Source organism: Pimephales promelas, chromosome 1, assembly GCF_988280905.1.
Source record: "Pimephales promelas chromosome 1, fPimPro1.hap1.1, whole genome shotgun sequence".
Classification (NCBI taxonomy): Eukaryota; Metazoa; Chordata; class Actinopteri; order Cypriniformes; family Leuciscidae; genus Pimephales; species Pimephales promelas.
Window position 1 is genome coordinate 21,705,586 of NC_142769.1, and position 27,457 is coordinate 21,733,042.

At 37.8% G+C, this 27,457-nt stretch overlaps 1 protein-coding gene and 1 long non-coding RNA gene across 5 annotated transcripts; both read right to left on the reverse strand.

The window, feature by feature from the left end:
• Nucleotides 1-26,989, reverse strand: myzap (myocardial zonula adherens protein). 3 transcript variants are annotated; one of them, XM_039654440.2, is made up of 15 exons: nt 26,951-26,989; nt 11,980-12,349; nt 11,160-11,234; nt 6,880-6,975; nt 5,447-5,605; nt 5,266-5,358; nt 3,975-4,088; nt 3,618-3,770; nt 2,694-2,819; nt 2,200-2,328; nt 2,023-2,117; nt 1,344-1,449; nt 1,127-1,210; nt 725-831; nt 1-635 (listed from the first exon to the last, which is right to left on the reverse strand). In XM_039654440.2, exons 2-15 carry the CDS (start codon nt 12,049-12,051, stop codon nt 293-295), a joined length of 1,752 nt encoding a protein of 583 aa, XP_039510374.2. In that variant the 5' UTR covers nt 12,052-12,349; nt 26,951-26,989; the 3' UTR covers nt 1-292. The 3 variants fall into 3 exon arrangements, with proteins under 3 accessions (XP_039510374.2, XP_039510376.2, XP_088985049.1); XM_039654442.2 differs by lacking the exon at nt 26,951-26,989 and having other exon boundaries at nt 725-786; nt 11,980-12,471; XM_089128923.1 differs by lacking the exon at nt 26,951-26,989 and having other exon boundaries at nt 11,980-12,471.
• Nucleotides 14,892-18,531, reverse strand: LOC148998421 (uncharacterized). 2 transcript variants are annotated; one of them, XR_016155229.1, is made up of 4 exons: nt 18,495-18,531; nt 17,823-17,891; nt 17,305-17,405; nt 14,892-16,621 (listed from the first exon to the last, which is right to left on the reverse strand). It is a non-coding gene; the product is annotated as an uncharacterized LOC148998421 (long non-coding RNA). The 2 variants fall into 2 exon arrangements; XR_016155228.1 differs by lacking the exon at nt 18,495-18,531 and having other exon boundaries at nt 17,823-18,097.
• Nucleotides 26,990-27,457: the final 468 nt, after the last annotated feature.

Here is a 27,457-nt window from a genome sequence, read left to right on the forward strand (position 1 = left end):
TAGAGCCAATATTGAGTATTTTTAATATATAACAAAATAATATATGGGTTGTACACTCAGAAAAAAGGAAAATATAAATAGTTAATTGTAAAATATAGAGGGCTATCACATAAAATCACCTTTTTGTAAACAAAGCAAAATAGAGTGCATCAATATACTACTAAAATAAATTATTCACAGATCAGTAGGTTATTTACATATACTGCAATGTTACACGAGCAGTAGCACAACAAAAAATACTTCATGTTCCATCAGCTTCGCTTCGGCCACTGCCATTTCAGTAGAACTTCATTCAATCAATGTTCATCTTGGCGCTAATCTCCATCAGCTTCATAAAAGGAGTGTAGATCTGTGACGGGCTGGTTCTCGCTCGAGGGCTGGTGGCAGAGGACAGTTCTGAGGCCGGTGGAGATTCGGACTTCCCGTCTTCATTGCTTGTCTGACTTGAAGATAGAGTTGCAGTTTGTGTGGTGCTGCTCGTTGTTTCTTGTGTGTGTACTACACTGGACCGCAGCATTGTGCTGTACTGGCCAGGGGTGTATTTAAGTAGACTATAGCTCAGTCTGCTAGAGGATCTTGGGGTCGGCGAGACAGGGCTGGGTTGGATAGGAGCGACATACAGCGGCTCCTCAGATCTATGAGAACAGGGAGAGCATGTGCGTGAAGGCGTGGCCTCGAAAGCAGTTTTAAATTACTTATGGCAAGGTGATCTTGTGCTCATTACCTAACAGGCAGGTCACAGCCAACTCCAACATCCCTGGTGACTACTTTAGTCTCAGATGCTCTCTGTACAGACATAAAATACTTCAACTTGTCTTCTAACTCATTATTCTAGAAAGCAAAGCAAAGGACAGAGTCAGATCAGAGGCAATGGGAAATTGAGCAGAGAATTGATTTCACAGATATATAAAGATGACACTGGACAAAGACCGATTCAAATAAGATGTATGAGAAATTTGAATAACAACCAAAGGGACTCAAACAGCTGACAGAATAGCGGTGGATTCTGGAATAATCCCATTCAGCATGCTAATTCCAAGTTCCAACCAATCTGTGCTACTGAGATCGGTTAAGGCGACGGACAAGCAAAATTCACATTTTGCTCCATGGAAAACGTTGCTCTTACCTCACACTCCACAATGGCAATCCTGTCCAGCAGCTCAGCGATGAACATATCCTTCTGTGAAACCTTCGCTCTCAAGGTTTCAACCTGCAAAATTGTTTGCTTGTTTGTTTGTTTTATAATTAAAACAATAATGGAGACATGATTTTTGGTTCTTGTTCATTTTGTGTACATGGGAAACCCTTTATTAACAGAAGAAACAGTCACTGTAAATCCTTACCTCCTCTATCATGGCCTTGACCTTCCTCTGTTGAGAGAACACCATGTCATTGAGGTGCTTTATTCTCTCTCGAAGTTCTGCTGCTTCCCCTTTCAGCTGCTCGGACCTGGGAGGAAACATGCGGCTAATGGATATGGACTACTTTTATTGATGATGTCTTTATTTCCTTTCTGGACAAGGACAGTATCCCATACATACATTCTCAAAGAAGGGACAAAAAACTCTCGGGCTAAATCTAAAATATCTTAAACCATTAAGTACTCCATTCATTCTGAAGATGAACGGAGGTCTTACAGGCTTGGAACGACATGAGGGTGAGACTTTAATGACATAATTTTCATTTTTGGGTGAACTAACCCTTTAACTATTTCAAAACATTAAAAATATTATAACAACTTAATTTAAGTAAACCTAAAATAATAGTCACATAAACCCATTATAATAAATGTAATATTTAACTGTGCCATAGTAATCTATGCTGCATTACTTGCTTTATTTGAAGCAATATTAATTGCTGAAATGAATGTATTATTTTCCTAGGCCTAGTTGAAACATAAGCATTATTGTTAGAGTAATGGTATCTAGTTATTATAGATCTTAGGCCGTCCACTGCAACCATCTTGGATGAAGAAAACATGACATCACTGGACTCATTATAGGAATACATCAGATATCTTACTGTTTGGCCGCAGCTTTGTCTACGTGGTCAACTTCGTCCAAACCACGTAAGCGTTGTTCACATTCCACAAGTTTCTTTATCAGGTCACCCTTCTCCTGTTAAAGAGAGAGAAGGGTTTTATAAATAGTTTTCTTCAGGGGTAACAGCCAAAGACTGAGCAAACTGATATTTATTTACCTGAGCCATACAGTTTAGTAGCCTTTCCACCTCTGTAATTCTTAGGTCCCTTTCAGCGATCTTTGCCTCAGCTATCTGAGCATTCCTCTCAGCCTCCTCAAGTCTCCTCATGTAGTCATCAAGCCGTGCCTGAGGAGAAACGGGTCCTTCATTATACACTCCAGAACGACTCTGAGTCTGTTCAACAGTCAGTTACCGTCATCCGCTCTGAAAATCTTCACTATCAACACTAGGTGGCGCCCTTACTTAGAAAAACAAATGGACATTTTTCTCTCCTCCCTGTTGAAAATCAACAGATGTTTCCTGTTATGAAATTGGAATCACCATGCCCTGCTTGTAAAGTATAATACAAAAGTAGTCTTTTACAATGAGTCTGTAGATATAACAAAGTCACAAACTAATGCTTTTGTCGCATTATCATGCAGAGCAGTTCTTGCTGAACTAGTTGGAGATTAAGGCATTGTGAGAGTCAGTTTGTTTGTTCAAATCTGTACCTGCAAAGCCTCTATCTCCTCTCTGTACTTCCTCTGCTGTTCCTGCAGCTGTTCCTCATATTCCCTCTGTAGCTTAATGCTCAACTCTTTCAGTGCTTGAGTCTTCGCCTCCTGAGAAGTCTCCACCTACACACAAAAAAAAAAGCAATTTAGTTGTCAAATAGCATGGACATTAACATCTAAAAAAGTGACATCAAGTATTTAAAAAATATCAGACGTTCTTGTTTCCAATGAAGCACAAAAGAGAAGAGATACTCTTTGGATAATCTCAAATCATGCTTTAGAACTTTATCATCAGGTTTTACAAACATTTGGTAAACCATTAAAACAAAATGGACATTTTTTCACCTACCCTTTTCATTTCTCACAAATGATTATTCTTTTTTATAACTTATTTTTATTTTGAACCTAAATACTGCATACAATACTGTACAGTGTATAATACAAAGACCCCACTGTATACATGTAACAGTGTAAGTCTAAGAGTTTAAACTACTGTAAAAATGATTTTTACATTATCTCATGAAAATAATTTAATCATTTACAACTTTATTTATAAATGATATGAGATAAGATATGAGAAAGGCAGCAACTGAATAGGTGGATTGTTTCACAGTGTACTATTATTCCATGAACAGAAGTCTCTCAATTAGTATGAGGTTTTACAAAAATGGTATATGTAATAAAAAGAAAAATGAAAAACCTGAAAAAACTTTTGAAGAGTTTTAGATAAAATATAGCACACTACGAAACACTGCCGTCACCGCTTCTCATGTCATTTCTCACAATAGGTGTTCTCAATAATCGATGTAATGTTTCACTAACAAAAAAGGAAAAAGTCAATGGTATAAGGATGTATAAGGATATGGTCTACTGGATAATAACAGCACTGTATAACAGTGGTTTGTGTGTGCTTGCAAGCACCTGATGTTTGAGAGAGTGGTTTTCAGCCTGTGCTGCTGCTAGTTGTCTCTCCGCTTCCTTGAGTTTCTCCTCTGTCTTCTCCAACGAGCTGCGCAGAGATCTCATCTCATCCCTGTTCCCCACACGGTTATGACAGCTTTCCAGCAATGATTTCTAAAACAGACATGATCAACATCACATCATATGGATGAATACAACGGTAGTTTCTAAAAGCATAGGTTTATGCAGGCAGAAAAGTTTTTTTCTAATGTGACATTTAAATGTTGACCCGTTCTTAGCACGTTCACTATAAACAACATCTAGAGCTTTCTCTGAACAGACCTTTGTCAAATGGCAATGACTGTATTGATCGTGTACCTGCAGATCAATGTTTGCTGTTAAGAGGGAGCTGTTCATCTGGTCAAAGCTGTCCATAGCTGCACTTCTCGTCCTCACCTCAGACTCTAGGAAACGCTTATGAGAGTTGGCCGCCTGGTACAAACACAGTCAGTACATTGAAAACTTGTCGTACCACTATAAAAAGTCTGACACAGTAAGGCATTGAGGTAGTTAATAATATTGGGTATAATTACACAGCTCTCTGGAATACTGATTGGTTAATCGTGACATCGGGTAACTGAAATGAGGACCTACTTTCATGTCTCTCATATCACGACACGATACAAACGCAACTACCACCATTTTCTGCTTCACTTAATTGGAGTACTGAACGTGGCTGGAATACTCAACCTTTGAAATTGATTTTATAACATTAGGTATAATATACTTGCTGACTTTGTAAATGGTTACAGAGAATAACTGTTCATCATACACTTAAAGGGATAGTTCGCCCAAAAATGAAAATTCTGTCATCATTTACTCACCCTTATGTTGTTTTTGAGTTTCTGAATATATTTTTTTAAATAGCGTTGGTAACCAGACACCCATTGACTTCCATAGTAGGACAAAAAATACTATGGAAGCCAATGGTTCCATCAACTGTTCAAAGATTCTTTAAAATATCTTGCCTTGTGTTTAACAGAAGAAAGAAACTTGTACAGGTTTGGAATAACTTGAGGGTGAACTATCCCTTAAAAGGCAGAGGGTCACACACTACCAGACTTCTCAAGTCATTCTGAAAACAAACTCATGCAGAAAGTGGACTTTGTTGCTAGGAGACACATGAAAAAAAAATGTATTCTGAAATCTAAAAAAAAATAATAATCTTGTAACCATCACACACTATGCAATTTTCTGTCAAATCTGACAAATGGAAGACTGACCCTGACTTCCGACAGCCAGCATCGATAAAAATCTGTGCAAAGAGTCTAATCTAATGTATCCCAACCTTTAGAACCTGCGAGGGCATCAGTATTAATAATAATGTAATATTGTTGCAGTGTTTGTCTTATTGCTAAGCCGAATGTTTTGTACATTGAAAAGGACTCATTTGTTTAGAATTATATGTATTTTTCTAATTATTATTATTATTATTAAATAAAATAAACTCAAATATTGAATGCCCACAAATATTCATTTATTTGCAGAGTAGCTGTATATGAAGTCAGCCTGTGATTATGACATTATTGCATGGTGATCATCAGGGGTTTATTTTACTGGTACATTACAATCCCTTCCTTACTACCTTGTCATGCAGCATTTAGCTCACCTTTAATTCCTGAGATAATTTTTGCACTGATTGTTGCATCCCTCCAAACTGGCCATACATCCGCTCTCGTACTTTTTCCAAAGAGTCACGTACCTTCGAGGACAGAATAAATACATTATCTCCTAATAACGAGTTAACCTTACAGTTAGCTAGGTACCAAAAGAAAAGCCTCTGCGCTCACCTCTCTGATGTACCTCATCTCATCCCTCAGGTGACTGGCAGACACGTCTCGTGACGTCACTTCCGGTTGGTGGTTGGAGCCTGTGCTGTGCACCACGCCATAAGCTCTGGGCCCGTGCTGAGCGAGCGGTTCCCTATTGATGCCATTGGTCACAGGCGGCTGGGGGAACAGGACCACAGGGGTCAGATTTCACCTTGTGGATGTTTTTAAAAGGAGACTGCCACTGTTGTGTTCACAAGCGTGAAGACCAATGTCACAGCTGTGTATGTATGCCTACTAGAGCATCCTGGTTAAGATATAAGAGCGAGACTTTTGCTGTTATGGGTGTATATTTGTGATGTTTTATCATTGCTGCTGAGTGTTCACAATGAGACAGTCAAAATAGTCCTAAACAAGGGTGTCATATTTCTGCATCCCAGTCCAAAAGAATTTCCACCTGCTAGTTTCACCAGCAATATGAAAATTAACATGAAACTTGGAATGCTGCTGTGTTAACATTATCCAGTGAAAGTACATATCAAGGGGAAAGGAAAATGCCATAATAGCATTCCCCCTGGGCAAACTACAGGTGAGAAGCTTTCGCTCAAGGGCAAAGTGCTAGTGATCAATGGCCTTCAATTCATTCTGATTCTGCTGCAGGATTTTAGGTCCTGGGAACTTCTCTAAGATTTAATGTCTAAAGGAGTCATATTTCATGTTTTGCAAGCCTTAAGAAAGTTCTTTTGTGACGTTTAAGAAGTGAACAAGCATTTTACTGTGCAAAGAATGCCTTGAAGCCAAATTGAACAGATAACACTGTTCATGCTTGCTTCGCAAACAATAACACACCAAACACAAACATCTTTTGGGAAACCAGCACCTGTGTTTTAAACACCATAACTTACCATAGGTACAACAACTCAAATAATTTTACCAGGTGGTACAAAGACATTCAAACATATATATAGAAAAAATGTTGTAGTCTATTGTGCTTGAAAAGCAAAGTTATATAATAGATCCAGTGGAAAATACTGTCTTCTAACGTTAAAATGTGAGGTCGGAGTTTGAAATGTTTTTAAAAGACAACTATTATGCTCACCAAGGCTGCATTTATTAATCGAAAATATTTTCTATGTAATTTATTCCTGATACATCATTGAATTTTCAGCATCATTACTCCAGTCTTCAGTGTCACATGATCCGTCAGAAATCATTTTAATAAACAGTTGTGCTGTTTAATATGTTTTGTGGCAAAGGTGTAATATTTTATTTAATATTTAACACAAATTAGCCCTTGGTGAATAAAAGGCTATATATTTAAATAATAATAATAATAAAATAAAATAAAATCTTTCTGACCGCAAGTGTTTGAACAACTTACGGTGATAATAATAGGAATCATAGACAAAGTAATAGACATTTGGGTTTGTTTGTGTTCTCGGAAGCCGTCATACCTTTTCTTCTAGTTGAGGTGATTCTCTCCCAGGCGGTCTTTCTCTCTGCATGAGCACATTTTTCTTTTTCCGGGAACCATTGACCAATTTCTCCCCCTGTGATGTAACACATGGTATCTTTACAGGGTTATCAAATTTTTCAGACACGTATTGATCCTTGGGTTGATATTTAGTTCACAAATTGTTGAGGAAAAGATATTTTCAGACATCACAGGTTTTGCCCTTGCTAGATGTTTTTGTGCAACAATTCTAAAAAGGCTCAGTCTTCCTGTTTATAAGAAACCATATTCTATCTTTTACATGGTGCCGTTTTCACATTGTACTGAGATGAAACAACATTAATGAATTCCAGCTGTGATCAGGGTGTGGCGTTCCCTTTGCTCTTCTCAGGACATAACTTCTCAGAACTGTAATCTCAATCATGTCATGACCACACCTCCTCAGGGCTACTCTCCAAAACAAAGCACAGAGCTTCAGCCTTCTCACTGACTGAGACTGAATTCTGTTACGGCGAACATGAGAACAGTTCTTCATTAGCAAAAAGGATCAGACGTTGGGAATGCTGGATAAATGTTTTGCTCTGATTCTGACAGACGGGGAGAGATGTGTGGGAGTGCGTGGAGATAAGATAGAACAATGATCCCAGTGTTATCATGGCCTTCTGTGCTGGACTTCATAGAACTTGACAGATAATCCACAAAAACAAGCCCATGAGAGTTTAAGGTACTCAAATAAGGGAGAGAAAAATTTAATAGTGGAACACTGGACCTCCTTTTTTGGCCTTATGTGTAGTCATATGAGTTATTGCAAAAACGTTTGGGAATCTTTTGATGGATTTCCTAAATAAATCATCTTTTGGGGTGGCCATCCTGATACAGTGCAGCCTCGAGTGACTTTTTCCTTTAATAAAATGATTACTTCATAAAGTATTAAAGGGATAGTTTGCTTTGCCATCAACTCCTCAACCCTCATGTTGTTCCAAACTTTCATTCATCGTTAAAAGACAAATTAAGATATTTTTAATCAAAGCAGATTTCTGTCCCATTAAAAGTCTATTCCTTTAAAATGTTGATGCTTCAAAAAGATAATAAAATTGTAAGGCATCAGAAAATAAAGACATCGTCATTTGCATTTTATGGACAAATTAAAGTCTTATGGATTCGGAATTACATGAGTAAAGGGTGAGTAAATATTGACAGATTTTCTATTTCGTATGAACTATCCATTTAAATGTAATAATGAAACACTACAAACTTATGCTAGAAAATACAGTTACTGATATAAACACTCCTCCAGAGAATATAACATTTCACAGAAATCCTTTAAGCATCTAACAATACAATTGCAGACAACATTAATAATGTTCATTAAACTTTCATGCTCTTTTTGACAATATGTCTGTGCAGAATATAAAATATACTAATATAGCACTTTGCATCTGCCATCTTAGCGTGTTTTCCCAGTTTCATATTCTATCCTGCTCACATAATCTTACTGATTGAATGGCACACTATACACTAAGGTCTATTGTTATTGTATAAAGATGTGCTGGAGGGTGTAAACTCAATTTTCCAGTACACAATATCCATTTCCATGCAGGAAGAGGTAGAGATGCGAACCCCGGCTTTGCTGAGACCAGTTATGTTGTCATTCTTTGTTGTTTAGCTAAATGTTTTTATTGTAATACTGGTCCTGGATTGGTGCAAATTTCAAGCCTTCCTGTAATCCAACAGCTGTAACTCGGGCAATCCAGGCCACAGGTAGATAGTATCCAATGGAGGATAGGATTACCACACAAACACATCTTAATTTTGCAGTGCATTCTGGTCTTTGTTAAAGGGATACTCCATTTTTTTGGAAATAGGCTTATTTTCTAACTCCCTCAGAGTAAAACAGTTGAGTTTTACCGTTTTCGAAATCCATTCTGGAATATCAATAACCAGACAGTTTCTGGTCTCATTGACTACCATAGTAGGAAAAAACATATACTATGGAAGTCAATGAGACCAGAAACAGTCTGGTTACTGATATTCTTCTAAATATCAGAAAATCGGCTGAATGGATTCGAAAACGGTAAAACTCAATTGCTTAACTCTGGGGGAGTTGTAATTAAAATGAGCCTATTTCCAAAAAAGTGGAGTATCCCTTTAAGGCATTAATAGAATATCTCACTCAAATGAAATGTTCTAGTCTTTACACTTAACTATCCCAATTCCTGACCGTACTCTTCCCTCTCCTCATATTGTCTTCCAATGACCTTGTTTCACTTTTGTACAGTTACATGTATGTCACCAATTATGTTGCAAAGAATTACATTTCAAAAACTATTGAAAGTCAATGCAAAATCCCCATGTGAAACCTGACCTCACCAAGATACCAGATAGATACTTATAACTGGTTAATATTAATACAAAGGCTAAAAAATGTTTTAATATTCTCCAAAATGTTAACAAAAAAGCTAATTTATATGCATAAAGGTGCAGTCACATTAGCAAAATATCTGCAAAATTTCACAGGCAAAAAAAAAAAAAAAAGCAGCATCATCTTTCTGTTGGCCGATATGATCACCTTGAACACAATGCGAAATCTGCATGGGGAAATCTTTTGCCTTCACTTGAAATTCGCAATCGCCAAATTCCCAAACTAACTGGCCATTGGCAGCTCATCAGGCAGGCCTGGGTTTTGTATATTGACGCTCACCCTTCCCATGAGGCAGCAGACACTGATAAGCCCATCAACAGTTTTTTGTTGGCTGAGCTCCTGGATTTCTATTTCTCATTAGTGTCTGAGCAACAAAAGTCTGATGTTCCCAAAGCAGCTCCTATCAGAGACCAAACAGGGCGGATATCGGTTGAACTCCAAGGACTAAGAGCTGTAGGGTGCAAGTTCCAGGCCAAGGTACAGATAAAAACTCTCATGAATGTGCAGACACACCTCTCTTGACTTATTTATCAGTCAATCACTGTCAGTAAAAGGCATATAATAGCAGATACCGTCAAATACACATTTTAATTTGTCACACAGACTAACCTGTATCTGTAAACAAGCACAAAATTAACTTCACCTCCCTTGGTAAATAGGTGTTTTAATTCCATGAGCTTTGTGACTCTGACCTTTGGGGGCAGCTCAAGGATATTTATAAGCCTAACTTCTTTCTAAACATATTGGCTTGGTAAGTAAAGTGACGATTAACAATGAAATCTTTACATATAGTTCCAAGGATGGGAGTCGGCAGCCAATAGTGTCCTAATAGTGGCCTAATGGATCGCTTGTGTGCATATCTGCATGTGATTTTATCAGGATAGGTGCCTGTCATGCTACTGGCAAGGCAGTATGGATCTGTGAAGCAAGTGATGAAAAGGAAGTGATGGGTCTAGAGAAAAGACATTTATCTATGGAATTTATCTCTCTGAAACAATGACTCATAGACAGAGTCATTTTTTTCTGAAAATGTCCCCTTTCTGTAATTCAATCTGTCACACACTTAAAAGGTAAGCCTAAGGTAAATCCTTTACAACAGAATTATTATTATCTGTTCATTTTTCTCTACTTTTGCCAATCATCTACATATATGATATATCTTCTATATATTTTTGGAAGCATTTTTGGATTAATTTGATCGAAAGCACTGTAAAACAGTATTATTATGAAATATTAAAACTATATTTTAAAATTAGTGTGATGGTAAGGCTAAATTTTGCAAAAGCAGCAAAAGAGTCCCATGATCCTTCTGAAATCATTCAAATATGCTGATTATATTCTAATGCGCTGTTGAAAACATGATAAATAGAATTTATTTGAAGTAAAAAAGTGGTAAAGTCTTTACTGTCACTTTTAATCAAATGAATGCATCCTTGCTAAGTATGAATTTCTTACAAAAAAATCCTACTGACCACAAACTATTTAAAGGTGTAGTGTACATTAATTTGTATCTACTGTTGTTGCTTTGTTTGTATTTCTTGTTTTCTATATAATGTGAAAAACAAACAAAAAATATACATATTTTAAAATAGTTGAGAATGCAAATGGAGGAAACATGTCGGAACCACTATAGGACCACAGACCCCGAGATATAATGTGTCATAATCTGAAGAAATCAGTAATTTATGTAATCTTGTTGATTTTATCCTGTTGTCGAGCCATGATACCATTTGAGGAGCTAGCCAAACAGACGGAAGATGTCAAAGTCAGGGAAAAGAGGAAGTGTATTATTATGATGTGAAGAGATGGCTAACGCCAATCTGTCTGGCTGTACTGAAAACTGCTAAAATGATACTTACAGAGCTGCCGGTTTCATTCTGGGTTTTAGGATTGTCCTCGGGCCGGAGGGTTAATCTGAGACGCCTGATTCTCCTCTGGTGGACATTCGTCACAGATATACAAAAAAGGAAAAACAGACAAACAAACAATGATTAGTCACAATCTATGTTTAATTAGGCAGACAATCTGTGATTGACATCACAAGATTAAATGCAATTTCGCTGAAACTAAAACAAAAACTCCCAAGTCCTGACAAAGATAACGCTTATCTGATCCAAGAGATGTCACGCATGAAGAGGAGAAAAAGGCTGCTGAGACTGATAGAATAACAATACTGTATTAAAATGTGACTGCCCTTATAAATGCTTCAATGATTAACCACTTCAGATGTGGCTGTCTATTCATTTCAAATAAATAATTACTACAGTCAAAAATGTGGTTCTCAGCGTTTTGATGGCCTCTACGCTGGTTAGCACCCTCTGAGAGGGTGTCAGTTGATTAGCTGTAAGAATGTCTCTGAATGGCAGCTGAATGGCGACAGCGGCTGAGCGCCAGGCCCTGATAAAATAAACATGACAGGGCCCTGCCTCCCAGGACAGTGGCTCTTATTACAGGCCCTTTTCTGAACAACACAACGCACATCAACAGCGCACGATTAGCCTAGATGTGGACAAGCCATTAGGGCACAGTCCAGAGCAGAGTGAGCGACACAGAGGACTGAGAATGAACAAAACCAAGACAAACATAAACACCTCATTGAGAATCAGTTACAGTCAAACATTCACAAGGAAACCAAGTTCAAAAGAGCAAGAAAACGTACTATTCACTAGTGTTTCCTACCTCATTGAGGTCTGGTAGCTCTGTGGTGGTGGTGGTGGTGCGAATGGCACCAGTCATTCCATTTTGCAGCATATCTCCTTTTCACTGTCCAAGTCACACATCCACACAAACACTATCCACGTCTGCGCCCACCAATGCAGGCAACACACCAAGACAGGATAAACCTAGTGTGTGTGAAAGAGATGGGGGGGAAGTTCCCTTCTACAGCTTTGCCAGAATTCCTTCCCCCGGATGAGAACAGAGAGAGTGAGAGAGAATCAGGAGGAAAAAAAGAGGCTCAGTATTCCAATGTGCAGAGGTCAGTAGAAACACAGCACTCCAGTGTGCAGACAACTCCAGAGTGACAACGTCCCATATAGACTCCTCCTGACTGAGAGAGAGAGAGAGAGAGAGAGAGAGAGAGAGAGAGAGAGGGAGATGTCAGTCTTTCAGTATCTGAGCTGGCTGCGTAAGTCTTGTTTCCCATCAGACCCGTTGAACCACATTTCACCTGTGTGCATTCTCCAGCTCCCACCTAACTGTAGCCGTGCTGCTTTCATAGGGTGGGGTTAATGGCATTGGGGTGGAGTCCTCTCTATTTCTACTCTGGAAGGAGTTATGTCACTTTTGATTGTAGTGTGACTTAGTATTATGCTTAGAATAATAGTGGTGGATTTCAATTGAATTTAATTTAGCAATTGGATCATAACAATGAGAAGTGGGGAAAAAAAAAAAAAAACATTGTATAATTGTAGTTATTATTTCAAATCATGTAATCAAGTAATAGAGCACTCAAAAATATATAAATTCTAACATAATTTACTACCCTTGTGTCATTCCAAACTGTGGAACATCTTTTGAGATATGTCTGCTTTTTTTGTCCATATAATGGAAGTCATTAGTCACCAAAAGTGTTTGATTTACAACATTCTTCAAAATATCTACTTTTTGTTTCTTGAAAAAAGTCAAACAGATTTGCAATAACATGAGTGTGAGTAAATGATGAGTATAGCAGTAGGTACAACTTTGCAACTGTTAAAAAGTATGTTTGATAGTATGAATTTGGGTTGTCTGAATTTCAGACTACATCACCCATGTTGTCAATGTGACCAAACAGCATCAGTTGCATAGCTTCATTGCCATTTATTCTTCTCCTGTAGCCTCACGAGATTGTAAAGTGTTCATTATATGCTCACTTCAGAATCCCTCCATACATAGATAATCTGGGTTCTTTTCACCTACTGTTTTATATAAATATTATGAAAACTACTCTATAGTGTTGTTTTTCACCTACTATATAAGGCAGTTGGCATATTCTGACGCAATAAAAATGTTTGTGTTGAACTAATCCTTTAATTTTTTTTATTCTTTTCTAATTTTGTCCAACACCAATTGATGTCGCAGACAAACAGACTGCACAACAGATGCCTTCAACTTTGCCCTTGAAATCTTTAATCTTAATCTGTGTGATTTTGTTTGCTTAACATATTTCAAAGTGCGCAAGTTGTAGGTCAATCATTAATTTAGGAAGCAGATAGTCTACTACATGATGCAGTGTAATCATTAACCCTCCATATGAGATTCACCCAATGGAAAACAAATACAGGTTGTAAATATCATGTCTAATGGCTTTTTTCCCACGTTAACACAGAGCTGGCCCAAAGTCATCTTCATCACAGGGATAAATGGGGTTGTTTTAGTGACAAACAATCTTAGGAATATGACAAAGGTCTCCACATACAGAAACCCATGAGCAAGACGATCAGATCAAGCTGCATGTGAAAGGTCACGGAGATTATGTTTCATGCCTTTCATGATGGAAAATAGGATCCCTGTTGGAGTGGTAATCTACTGGAGGAGGTTTGCTAGTCCCATTCAGTCATAGGCTAGTGCTCAATGAGGCACTGAAGAGGTACACCAGTGAATAGATGACTCCAACTCCAGCAAGGGCTTATTAAGCAAACTCTGAATCATGCACCAATGATAATTTACTATCATAATCATTTGTTAACGACATTCATTAATTTTATGAGCTCATTGTTTTCTGCCTTTATACTGCGTGATTTGTAGGCTATACATTTCTGAAAAGCATAATTTAGAAACAGTCAACTCTGATAGCAGATAACTCTATTGTAATATAAACACATGAAAAATAAAGAAAAAAAGGTATTGGGTTCATCACTGTTTCTGCCAACATTTTCGTGGTGTTTTTTATGACTAGACAAATGAATGACACACACACACACACACACACACACACACACACACACACACACACACACACACACACACACACACACACACACACACACACATTAATAGGCATTTAGCAGTAGTCTTTAACATCACATAGGGTTATCTTCTAGGGAGGCTTACAAATATAAAAAAGACCATAACAACAACATTTTTTCAGAAGACGTGAGTCGTGTGAGTGGATCGATTATGCGGTTTTCTCTGTGTACGGCTATAGCATGTTTACTTTCTTCTATACGGTAACGGTCCCTGCAAACAAGCCTGCACTGGCCCTGTCCGGGCCCACTTAGGGCTAGCCTAAGGGCCCCCTGCAGGCTGCTAGCGCAGGGCCCATGAGAATTTGCTCATTGGCAAAACGTTGGGCCTGCATGGGCAGCCCTCACTTAGCCCTCACTAAACCCACACAGGGCCCGCACACTGGGCCCACAAAACGTTGGCCCTGCATGGGCAGCCCTCACTTAGCCCCAAGGAAGCCCTCACTAAGCCCACACAGGGCCCGCACCGCACACACAGGGCATCTACAACAATAGATCTAGTTGACAATTAATCTGTTTCACTATAAATACTTTTTGGCTAATATAACTATAAGTCTTTGGGAAAAACAATTATTCTATACATCTGAATGCAGTCACCACATAACTAATTTCTGTATTTTCACAAATGTACAGAAGTCAAAGGGATTTCAAATCAATGTATTTATTAATTACAAAACATAAAACATTAAATTCAGGTTATTATATATAATATAATTACACTATTATATATTCACATAAAAAACAGAAACATAGAAAACAGCTGTTTTACATTATGATAAAATTTCACAATATTAGTTTTTTTTTTTTTAAATAAATGCAAATAAATGCAAGCTTGATAAGCAGAATAGACTTCTTCCAAAATGTTTCCAAATTTTTTACCTGTATACTGTATATGATTTTATACAAAATAAATAGTAGTTAATAAGATTGACACTGTATTATATCTAGTAATATTGAAGCTAAACAGAGTCCCTATAACAGTGCAATTTGTAGATTTTTAGTCTTCGAGAAAATGTTTTATGAGTTGCAAACCTCTTTTTCTTTGCTTTCTCTCTCTCACAAACACAACACATCAGTTACACAAAACATCAGTTAAATTCTTCATTGCAGGTGCACAAATCCTATTCTAAAAATTACCAAACTCATAGGGTCATATTTTTGTTGATAAACAGTAACATTTTGGCCAATTATGCACATTTCTTGGTGTATAATTTTGTGAATCATCTATACTATTTGGCTATTCTCATGTGGTCACACTTCACTTTTCATTCACAGTCACATATGCTCAAACCCCGTGTGGCCGTGCCTTAAATGTCAGCATACATTTCTTACAGGGCTGTGCAAAAGTTAATTGCGATTAATCGCATTCAAAATAAAAGTCTGTGTTTACATAATATATTTGTGTGTGCTGTATATAATTATTTTGTATTAGGGCTGTGAAACGATTAATCGCATCTAAAATAAAAGTTTGTGTTCACATAAATTATATACGTTTGTGTAGTGTGTATAATTATTTTGTATATATAAATACACACACATGCATGTATATATTTAAGAAATATTTGCATGTTTGTACTGTATATATGTTTATACAAAATTAATATTATACATAAATATAAATCTTTGATATATCAATAACACATTTTTCTTAAATATATACATGCATATGTGTGTATTTATATATACAAAATAATTATACAGACATATATCATGTAAACACAAACTTTTATTTTTGATGCAATTAATCGTTACACAGCCCTATATTGTATATATAAATACACACACATGCATGTATATATTTAAGAAAATGTGTTATTCATATATAAAATATTTATATTTATATAATATAGATTATGTATTCATATATATATATATATATACACAGAATTTAAGTGCAAATAATTCTTAAATATATACATGCATGCATAGGTATTTATATATACAAAATAATTATATACAGCACACACAAATATATTATGTAAACACAGACTTTTATTTTGGACGCGATTAATTGCAATTAATTTTTGCACAGCCCTTTTTGTGATTTGAAAAAAAGAAAATTATTTGTACACCTCCAATGAAGAATTTGAAAAGCTGTAACTGCAGTGTTTTTTGTGAAAGAGAAAAAAGTTTGAAACTTAAAAAAAAAAAAGCGTTCTCTCTGTGACTACTTTACACCTGACTACTTTTAACTGACTACGTTACACCTACAGATTCCACTGTCACAGGTGCTCTGTTTTGCTATAATGAAACCTTTACAGAACATGATAGTAATCCGCCATCCATGTAAAAGCAGAGGTCGGTGTGGTGTACAGGTACATCTGTCCAGCCAACATCTCACGCCTTGATGCCTTCCACTGTGGATCCCAGAAAACCTGCAAAAAAAAAAAAAAAAAAAAAATACAGTTCAAAATCTATCATACATAATCATACATCTGGTATCACAAATTATTCCAGGTTATTATAACAATTCCAGGTTCAATCAGGTTAAATGCTCAATATTAGAGCTGCACAATACTAAAAACCTTAAATAAAATATTTAGTTTATCTGCTGCTATATATATTGCGATATAAAAACAAATTTCAAGAGATTATTGAGTGAATCTGCATTGAAAATTATAACAAATTACAAGTATTGATAAATTCAATAGAAGAAAAATACAATTGAAATAAGCAGTGCATGAAGTTTTTTCGGAAAATCTAACTTATCAGGTACGGAAATTGAATTATCTAATGTAAAATAAGTCTTCACTGAGGTACAGCCTCTCTCTACTCTTACAAAATGACAAACAACCAGCCTGAAAAACACATGACAATGACACAAGATAATGTCTATAATAAATAGTGTGTGTGTAATTTCTTCAGTACCGTCAGCAGAACTGATAACATCTGAGCTTATCGATACTGCAGTCTTCCTTAATTTGGCCCCAGGGCCCGTTTAATGTTTAATACCGGGTTTCGGAACCTATTCCTACATATGGGTGAGTTCATATGGATGAAGGCCTGTTGTGTTTGGCCTCTTGGTTTGTGATGGTGATATAGCTATTGTGAAACTCACCTTCGTCATGTACTGGGTGTGGATGGCATCAAGATCTTGTCCTGAAGAATCACAGGATCAAATGATATCTCATCTGGTAACAAGAGCACAGCCATAACCCCCTGAATTCAGCATTTGAAAGTAAAAAGAATTTCAGTATTTATCAGTCAAACATACATAAAAAAATAGCTTTGAGTTGGACAGTATGGTGTCTCATTGGCCAACATAATTAAAAACACACCCAGAGAAAAAATAAAATAAAAAAATAATATATATATATATATATATACTGTATATATATATACTGTATATATATATATATATATATATATATATATATATATACCCATGACTATTATCCTGAATTATTATAACTATGACTATTATAACATTATATTTGCCACCTATTATTTAGCTTCTCAAGTACAATGTCACTGAAAAAAACTGTAGTTAATGAATTTAAAGTGAGAGACTTCATTCAAAATCATAAATCCTACAGACCCACAACAATTAAACAGTATGTATGAAGTTTTGCTTACTATAGTCGAGGTCATAGCCGTGGAGATTGTCTTGGACCCCAGGGGGTGCAGCAGGACATCTATGATGATCTTCAAGAAAATAACATGCAATGTGTCACAGAGCCAACAATATTACATTGAATTTACAATAGAACAAAGGGTTTAATACAAGGAAGCAAGCTAGAGCATAGCTAAAGAATATACATAAAAAATCTTAAGGTAATATATTGTGCAATAATGCATATGAAATAATTATCATGATTAAACAATAATTCCCCTTTGTTGTGTTTTTTTTCCTGTTCCTTCTGAAATCACTTATTACCAATATTTGTAAATGACGTCATTAAGTACGTTACAATGAATTCTTTCAAGGTTAGCTAAATAAATTAACTTAGCTAACTTCCAATCACCCATTGACAAATTACCAGCAAAACAAAACTATCAAAAACTGTTATCAACACAAAAATGTGGTTAAAACCCCACACTTATGTAAAACAAGAGCTCAATTGTAACGTAAACAACTTAACGTTAGCTCTTCTGAAAACGGTTCAGTCAGATGCTAACGGACTTTATCGAAGACACAAAACTATTTCTATAAAGTACATATTCAACAGAAGTGTATCAATTACACGTAAGACATATATCAGGAAGGTTTGTATGTATTATTTGTGTGATTTTGGTAACTAGACTTACCTGAAAGCAGAGAAAACAACAGTGAGAGACGCTAGTTAAGTTGGCTTGGGAAAGCCAACTTACTGAAATGCTATTTAAACTTATTAAGTTGGCTTGTGAGAGCCAACTTACTGAAATGCTATTTAAACTTATTATTAGTGGTGCTTGCTGAAAGCAAGGCAACACTATTACTATTGTGTTTTTTGAGTCGGCCCAAAAGTTTGGCACGCTACTCCTCCCGCAGTTTTTGTCACACACCCATGAATGAGGTCTCAAAACGTGCGGAATATTCGGGAATGGTGTGCTATGACTTTTCTAAGCGATCGGGGGTACGATGTTCGCCCGAAGGGCGAACAAATTTCCCAAAAATCCCATAGACTTAACATTGCGACAAACTTTGACGACTCATAGCTCCGAGCGAGAATTTCACAGAAGCCTGCGATTCACCACATTTGAAGAGGCTGACAGGCTCTGTAAGAACATACCTCACAATGGGGTAAAAGTTGCACCCCTGGGGGGCAGGAGCTGCCCAAATTTTCCCCATAGACCCCAATGTTATTTATTATTCTTATTCTTATTGTTCTGGTCACTTTTTGACGCGCTACTCCTCCCGCAGCTTTTGTCACAGACCCATGGGTGAGGTGTCAAAACGTGCGGATTATTCGGGAATGGTGTGCTATGACTTTTCTAAGAGATCGGGGGTACGATGTTCGCCCCAGGGGCGAAAAACGGCCAAAAAAAATCCCATAGACTTAACATGGTGAAAAAATTTGACGAGTCATAGCTCTGAGCGAGGATTTCGCAGAAACTTGCAATTTACCACATTTGAAGAGGCTGACAGGCTCTTTAAGAAAATACCTCACAATGGGGTAAAAGTTGCACCCCTGGGGGGCAGGAGCTCCCCAAAATTTTTTTCCATTGAAATTTTCTAGTATAGCATTTTACTATTCCAGGAAAAAGTTTGGAGCACTCCTACGTCCACATTTTTTGTCACAGACCCATGAATGAGGCATCAAATCGTGCGGCCTATTGAGGAGAAGTGTCATATTAATTTTATAAGAGATCAGGGGTACGGTGCTCGCCCCAGGGGCGAACAAATTTCCAAAAAATCCCATAGACTTAACATTGAGACAAACTTTGACGACTCGTAGCTCCGAACGAGGATTTCGGACACATGTGTGATTTGCCACATTTGAAGAGGCTGGCAGGCTCTTTAAGAACATACCACACAATGGGGTAAAAGTTGCACCCCTGGGGGGCAGGAGCTGCCTAAAGTTTTCCCCATTGACTTACTATGGTGAAGGACGTCCCATCAAATGCATGTTTTTCCTAATATGGTAAATTGCATAGGGATTTTGTATTGAACATAGCTCTGGATCACAGTGTCATAGAGACAAGGGGGCGGGCTCATTTTACTCAGATGACCAATCAGTCTCTCAGGATCATTGTGAAGCTATTAAGCCACGCCCTAGCAACCATTTAGAGCACCTTAGCAACAACTCCCATAGACTTCCATTGAAAGAGATCAAATGGATATCTCAGGATATAAGTGTCATAGAAACATGAGGGTGGGCTCGTTTGACTTGGGCAAGCAAACAGCCAATCCTGAATCACCTCAACACTTACTGGCAACGCCCTAGCAACCATTGTAGAGCACCTTAGCAACCAAAATCCAAAGAGGGATATCTTCCATTCTGAATGTCATAGAGGCATGGGAGTTGTATTATATCATTCATACTGACAAGCAGCCTTTGGAGATTCATGATTGGCAGCTGCCAAGCCACTCCCTAGCAACCAAACAGAGTACCCAGCAACCATTTTGCAAGACCTATATCTCTGCATCAAAACATCGTATAGAGATGGGGGTTGGTTTATCCATTCACATTGACTTTGGAGCTTCATGATTGGCAGCTGCCAAGCCACTCCCTAGCGACCAAACAGAGTACCCTAGCAACCATTTTGTAACAGCTATATCTCAGCATCAGAACATTGTATCGCGATGGGGGTTGGGTCTTTTGACTCATGCTAGCACATAGAACTTTCAAAATGCTAAACATGCTAGCTGTGAATAGCTACATGCTAATATTGATTAGCTAAGTGCTAAATCATGCCATGAACAATATAAAAACTCTATAATAACCATATGTGAACACTACCAACCACCTAGTAATACCATAGCAACTACCCAGAATACCCTAGCAACCACCTAACAACACCATAGCAACCACCCAGAACACCCTAGCAACCACCAAGAACACCATAGCAACCACCCAGAATACCCTAGCAACTGCCTAACAACACCCTAGCAACCACCCATAACACCCTAGCAACCACCCAGAATACCCTAGCAACCACCTAGCAACACCCTAGCAACCACTCAGAACACCCTAGCAACCGCTTAGCAACACCATAGCAACCACCCAGAACACCCTAGCAACCACCTAGCAACACCCTAGCAACCACACAGAACACCCTAGCAACCACCTAGCAACCACCCTAGCAACCAGCCATAACACCCTAGCAACCGGGTGGTGAGTTTTGCCACTGCAAGCACCACTTCACATTTTCCTCTGGAAATGTACATTCTAGTTATTATTATTCTTCTTACTCAAAAATTTGCAACTCTATCTCCTCCTAGAGCTTTAACTCCACATACTCCAAACTCGGCACGGACACTCAAACTGTTCTGACTCGGTGTGCTATATCTTTTCTAACTGATCGGACTTACGGTTCTCCTAAAAATGACGATCAAAGTCGGAAAAAACTCCCATTGACTCCCATTGAGAAATTCAAACTGCCCAACTGTCAAAAATTCAAATCTAAATACCTTGAAGCCCCAGACTCAATCAAACTGTCATTCTATACACTATATGAGCCATTGAAACTCATTTAAACTAATGAACTCATCTATCTATGACACTTATCTATCTAATCTTAAACTCTTAAACTCAAACTAAATTAATAAACTCTAAACTTGAACTCTCTAAGACTCATTTAAACTTATAAACTCTAAACTCATAAACTCTAAATTCATAAACTCATACTCTTATAAACTCTCATAAAACTATTAAACTCATGAATTAATAAACTCTGGACACTTACTCATTTAAACTTATAAACTCTAAACTCATAAACTCTAAATTCACACCTTAGCAACCAGTTACAGCACCCTAGCAACCGTAGGCCATAGGCACGAGGCCGCAGGCCTCGTGCAATACTAAATATTGCTGATTTCTCAGAAACTTGTAATGTACCACATTTGAAGAGGCTGACAGGCTCTGTAAGAAAATACCTCACAGTGGGGGAATAGTTGCACCCCTGGGGGGCAGGAGCTGCCCAAACTTGCCCCATAGACTTATTATGGTGTACACATTGCATTAGGGTTTTATATTGAACATAGCTCTGGATCACAGTGTCATAGAGACAAGGAGGCGGGCTCATTTTACTCAGACGACCAATCAGTCTCTCAGGATTACTGTGAAGCTATCAAGCCACGCCCTAGCAACCATTTAGAGCACCTTAGCAACAACTCCCATAGACTTCCATTGAAAGAGATTGAAGGGATATCTCCGGATAGAAGTGTCATAGAAACATGAGGGTGGTCTCATTTGACTATGGGTAGCAAACAGCCAACCATGCATCACCTCAACAAATTCTGGCCACGCCCTAGCAACAATTAACGAGCACCTTAGCAACCAAATTCTAAAGAGGGATATCTTCCATTCTGAATGTCACAGAGTCATGAGAGTTGATTTATATCATTCATAGTGACAAGCAGCCTTTGGAGATTCATCACTGGCAGCTGCCAAGCCACTCCCTAGCAACTAAACAGAGTACCCTAGCAACCATTAAGCAAGATTTGTATCTCTGCATCAGAACAACGTATAGAGATGGGGGTTGGTTTAAATCATTCATACTGACAAGCAGCCTTTGGAGTTTCATGATTGGCAGCTGTCAAGCCAATCCCTAGCAACTAAACAGAGTACCCTAGCAACCATTTTTTAACAGCTATATCTCAGAATCAGAACATTGTATCGTGATGGGGCTTGGGTCTTTTGACTCATGCTAGCACACAGGACTTTCAATATGCTAAACATGCTAGCTGTGAATAGCTAAATGCTAATATGGATACTTTATAGTAACCATATGTGAACACTACCAACCAAGTAGCAATACCATAGCAACCACCCAGGACACCCTAGCAACCACCTAGCAACACCATAGCAACCACCCAGAATACCCTAGCAACCACCTAGCAACATCATAGCAACCATCCAGAACACCTTAGCAACTACCTAGCAACACCCTAGCAACCACCAGATCACCCTAGCAACTGCCTAGCAACACCATAGCAACCACCTAGAACACCCTAGCAACCACCTAGCAACACCCTAGCAACCACCTAGCAACACCTTAGCAACTGCCTAGCAACACCCTAGCAACCACCAAGAACACCCTAGCAACTGCCTAACAACACCATAGCAACCACCCAGAACACCCTAGCAACCGCCTAGCAACACCATAGCAACCTCCCAGAACACCCTAGCAACCGCCTAGCAACACCATAGCAACCACCCAGAACACCCTAGCAACTGCCTAGCAACACCCTAGCAACCACCAAGAACACCCTAACAACCACCTAGCAACACCATAGCAACCACCCAGAATACCCTAGCATCCATCTATCTATCTATCTATCTATCTATCTATCTATCTATCTATCTATCTATCTATCTATCTATCTATCTATCTATCTATCTATCTATCTATCTATCTATCTATCTATCTATCTATCTATCTATCTATCTTTAAACTAAGTTAAACTTAATTTAAACTTTAGACTAATTTAAACTTCAAACTACTTTAAACTTCTTCAAACTTTCTGTTCCAAACTTTCACAAGCCAACTTAAAGTTTGTCTCGACGAACTTTTTAATCTAGTTATTATTATTATTCTTCTTACTCAAAAATTTGCAACTCTATCTCCTCCTAGAGCTTTAACTCCACATACTCCAAACTCGGCACGGACACTCAAACTGATCTGACTCGGTGTGCTATATCTTTTCTAACTGATCGGACTTACGGTTCTCCTAAAAATGACGATCAAAGTCGGAAAAAACTCCCATTGACTCCCATTGAGAAATTCAAACTGCCCAACTGTCAAAAATTCAAATCTAAATACCTTGAAGCCCCAGACTCAATCAAACTGTCATTCTATACACTATATGAGCCATTGAGACTCATTTAAACTAATGAACTCATCAATCTATGACACTTATCTATCTAATCTTAAACTCTTAAACTCACAATTAATTAATTAACTCTAAACTTGAACTCTTAGACTCATTTAAACTTATAAACTCTAAACTCATAAACTCTAAATTCATAAACTCATACTCTTATAAACTCTCATAAAACTATTAAACTCATAAATTAATAAACTCTGGACACTTACTCATTTAAACTTATAAACTCTAAACTCATAAACTCTAAATTCACACCTTAGCAACCAGTTACAGCACCCTAGCAACCGTAGGCCATAGGCACGAGGCCGCAGGCCTCGTGCCATACTAAATAGCGATGATTTCTCAGAAACTTGTAATGTACCACATTTGAAGAGGCTGACAGGCTCTGTAAGAAAATACCTCACAGTGGGGGAATAGTTGCACCCCTGGGGGGCAGGAGCTGCCCAAAATTGCCCCATTGACTTACATGAAATGGGCCGTCCAACACATTGCATTAGGGTTTTATATTGAACATAGCTCTGGATCACAGTGTCGTAGAGACAAGAAGGGTGCGGACTCATTTTACTCACACGACCAATCAGTCTCTCAGGATCATTGTGAAGCTATCAAGCCACGCCCTAGCAACCATTTAGAGCACCTTAGCAACAAGTCCCATAGACTTCCATTGAAAGAGATTGAAGGGATATCTCCAGAAAGAAGTGTCATAGAAATATGTGGGTGGTCTCTTTTGACTCCGGGTAGCAAAGTGCCAACCATGAATCACATCTACAATTTCTGGCCACGCCCTAGCAACAATTAACGAGCACCTTAGCAACCAAATTTTAAAGAGGGATATCTTCCACTCTGAATGTCACAGAGTCATGAGAGTTGATTTATATCATTCATAGTGACAAGCAGCATTTGGAGATTCATCACTGGCAGCTGACAAGCCAATCCCTAGCAACCAAACAGAGTACCCTAGCAACCATTTTTTAACAGCTATATCTCAAAATCAGAAAATTGTATCGCGATGGGGGTTGGGTCTTTTGACTCATGCTAGCACACAGGACTTTCAATATGCTAAACATGCTAGCTGTGAATAGCTAAATGCTAATATGGATACTTTATAGTAACCATATGTGAACACTACCAACCAAGTAGCAATACCATAGCAACCACCCAGGACACCCTAGCAACCGCCTAGCAACACCATAGCAACCTCCCAGAACACCCTAGCAACCGCCTAGCAACACCATAGCAACCACCCAGAACACCCTAGCAACTGCCTAGCAACACCCTAGCAACCACCCAGAACACCCTAGCAACCGCCTAGCAACACCATAGCAACCTCCCAGAACACCCTAGCAACCGCCTAGCAACACCATAGCAACCACCCAGAACACCCTAGCAACTGCCTAGCAACACCCTAGCAACCACCAAGAACACCCTAACAACCACCTAGCAACACCATAGCAACCACCCAGAATACCCTAGCATCTATCTATCTATCTATCTATCTATCTATCTATCTATCTATCTATCTATCTATCTATCTATCTATCTATCTATCTATCTATCTATCTATCTATCTATCTATCTATGTAACTATCTCTCTAACTCCATCTGTCTCTTTCTAACTCTATCTATCTATGTATCTATCTCTCTAACTCTATCTGTCTCTTTCTAACTCTATCTATCTATCTCTCTAACTCTATCTATCTATCTATCTATCTATCTATCTATCTATCTATCTATCTATCTATCTATCTATCTATCTATCTATCTATCTATCTATCTATCTATCTATCTATCTATCTATCTATCTATCTATCTTTAAACTAAGTTAAACTTAATTTAAACTTTAGACTAATTTAAACTTCAAACTACTTTAAACTTCTTCAAACTACTTTAAACTTCTTCAAACTACTTTAAACTTCTTCAAACTTTCTGTTCCAAACTTTCCCAAGCCAACTTAAAGTTTGTCTCGACGAACTTTTTAATCTAGTTTGCTGTTTGTCAGTTGATGGGTTTCCTCGTTTCCATGGTTTCCATCTGCTCGCGCGCGCTCCTGTCTTTGAATCAGATTTGAATGCGACTCGCGCACGTACGCCCATATTGAAACCATAGAACACGTCAAAAGGCACGCAGCATTTAAATAAACATCTAGAATTATAACATTTAACAATTTAAAAAATCTTTAATTTTATATAATGAATTTAAACTCATTGTGTAGTTCTATGACCCATTCAGTTGACAATTATGCTTTTTATGTAATACCATTTTGCTTTTACTTTTATTGTAAAGCAATTTCATGACATCTGTATTATATAAAGGCCTACATGTAATATAAAGAGCAACGTGTAATATAAATATGTAACATAAAGTGTGGAATGAAACTGCAACAGGCCCGTAATTTCATTACCATCTTTATATAAAGAGTGCTTTCTTATTCTCTTATATATATATATATATATATATATATATATATAGCCTATATATGTATATATATATATATATATATCTTAAAAAAAATAAAACATTTTTAAACAATTTTTTAAGAGAATTAAAATTACCAAGTTATTAGTGCTTTCTTATTCTCTTTATATATATATATATATATATATATATATATATTATTAGTGCTTTCTTATTCTCTTAATTAATTCAATATATATACAGTATATATTTTTTTTTATTTTTTTTTTATTTTTAAGAGAATTAAAATTACCAAGTTATTTTGATCAGAGGACGTACTGACGACATTGTGGGCATGTGGGCAAATCTAAATGTGGGCTACCTAAACTAAACCCGCATGGGCCCAAAGGTGCAAAACCTGCTCATGGGCCCGAATGGGATGGCCCACAGTGGGCCATCATGGGCTTAATGTGGGCAGCCCGCTAGTGTGGGCTGCTCACTGATAGCCCGCAGTGAGCCCAAAGCTGTGGGCCTCGTCTGGGCAACCCGCACTGGGCCTGTTTAGGTTTGGCGTGGGCTGGCCCTAGCCCACTGTGCCCACAAAAAGCCAGCGTCGGCCCCGCAGGGGCATGTTTGCAGGGGTAGGCGTATATTTCGCTGTTTAGATCCCCTGTGTGTGTGTGTGTGTGTGTGTGTGTGTGTGTGTGTGTGTGTGTGTGTGTGTGTGTGTGTGTGTGTGTGTGTGTGTGTGTGTGTGTGTGTGTGTGTGTGTGTGTGTGTGTGTGTGTGTGTGTGTGTGTGTGTGTGTGTGTGTGTGTGTGTGTGTTGGCGTACTTACGTTTTAAATCAAGTTCACTTACATATGAGATGACTCCAGACAAAACATAACAGTTGGGCTATGTGCCGTGCGTAAGGCCTCTCTTCCGTCTTGAGACATGACCAGCCGAATACTATATTTATCACCGCCCATTATTATTATCGGACGGACAATACTCACACATAATTTATACACATATAAGAACACGATATCAGAGTTTTAAATTCAAACATTTTAAAAGAGAACGGCTGTTTAAACCAATGAGCAGCATAAGCTTTGTCGAACAATTAGCTGTGTTGAACAATATTTTGTTAAAGATTGAGAAGGTTAAAGATTAATGTTAAAAATTAAATGAATTCAAACAATGAAGCAAAAATGCTGTGTCAGTAGAAGTCTGGGTGATCAAAAACAGCTGGATATAAAATTTCTGATTACAAATTAACTTTAATACTTAGGTTTTATTTTAATATAGCTATAAATTGTCAGGCAATTTGTTGGCAGGATTTAGATGATGCTTCAAAATAGCTT

What these genes read in the sequence shown, in the direction of transcription:
- myzap (XM_039654440.2), bottom strand. Translation starts at nt 12,051, where the DNA reads ATGCTGCAAAATGGAATGACTGGTGCCATTCGCACCACCACCACCACC. An exon ending in AGAATGAAACCGGCAGCTCT is followed by an intron (nt 6,976 to 11,159) that starts GTAAGTATCATT and finishes GTTACATCACAG; the next exon opens with GGGGAGAAATTGGTCAATGG. An exon ending in AATTATCTCAGGAATTAAAG is followed by an intron (nt 4,089 to 5,265) that starts GTGAGCTAAATG and finishes TGTTTGTACCAG; the next exon opens with GCGGCCAACTCTCATAAGCG.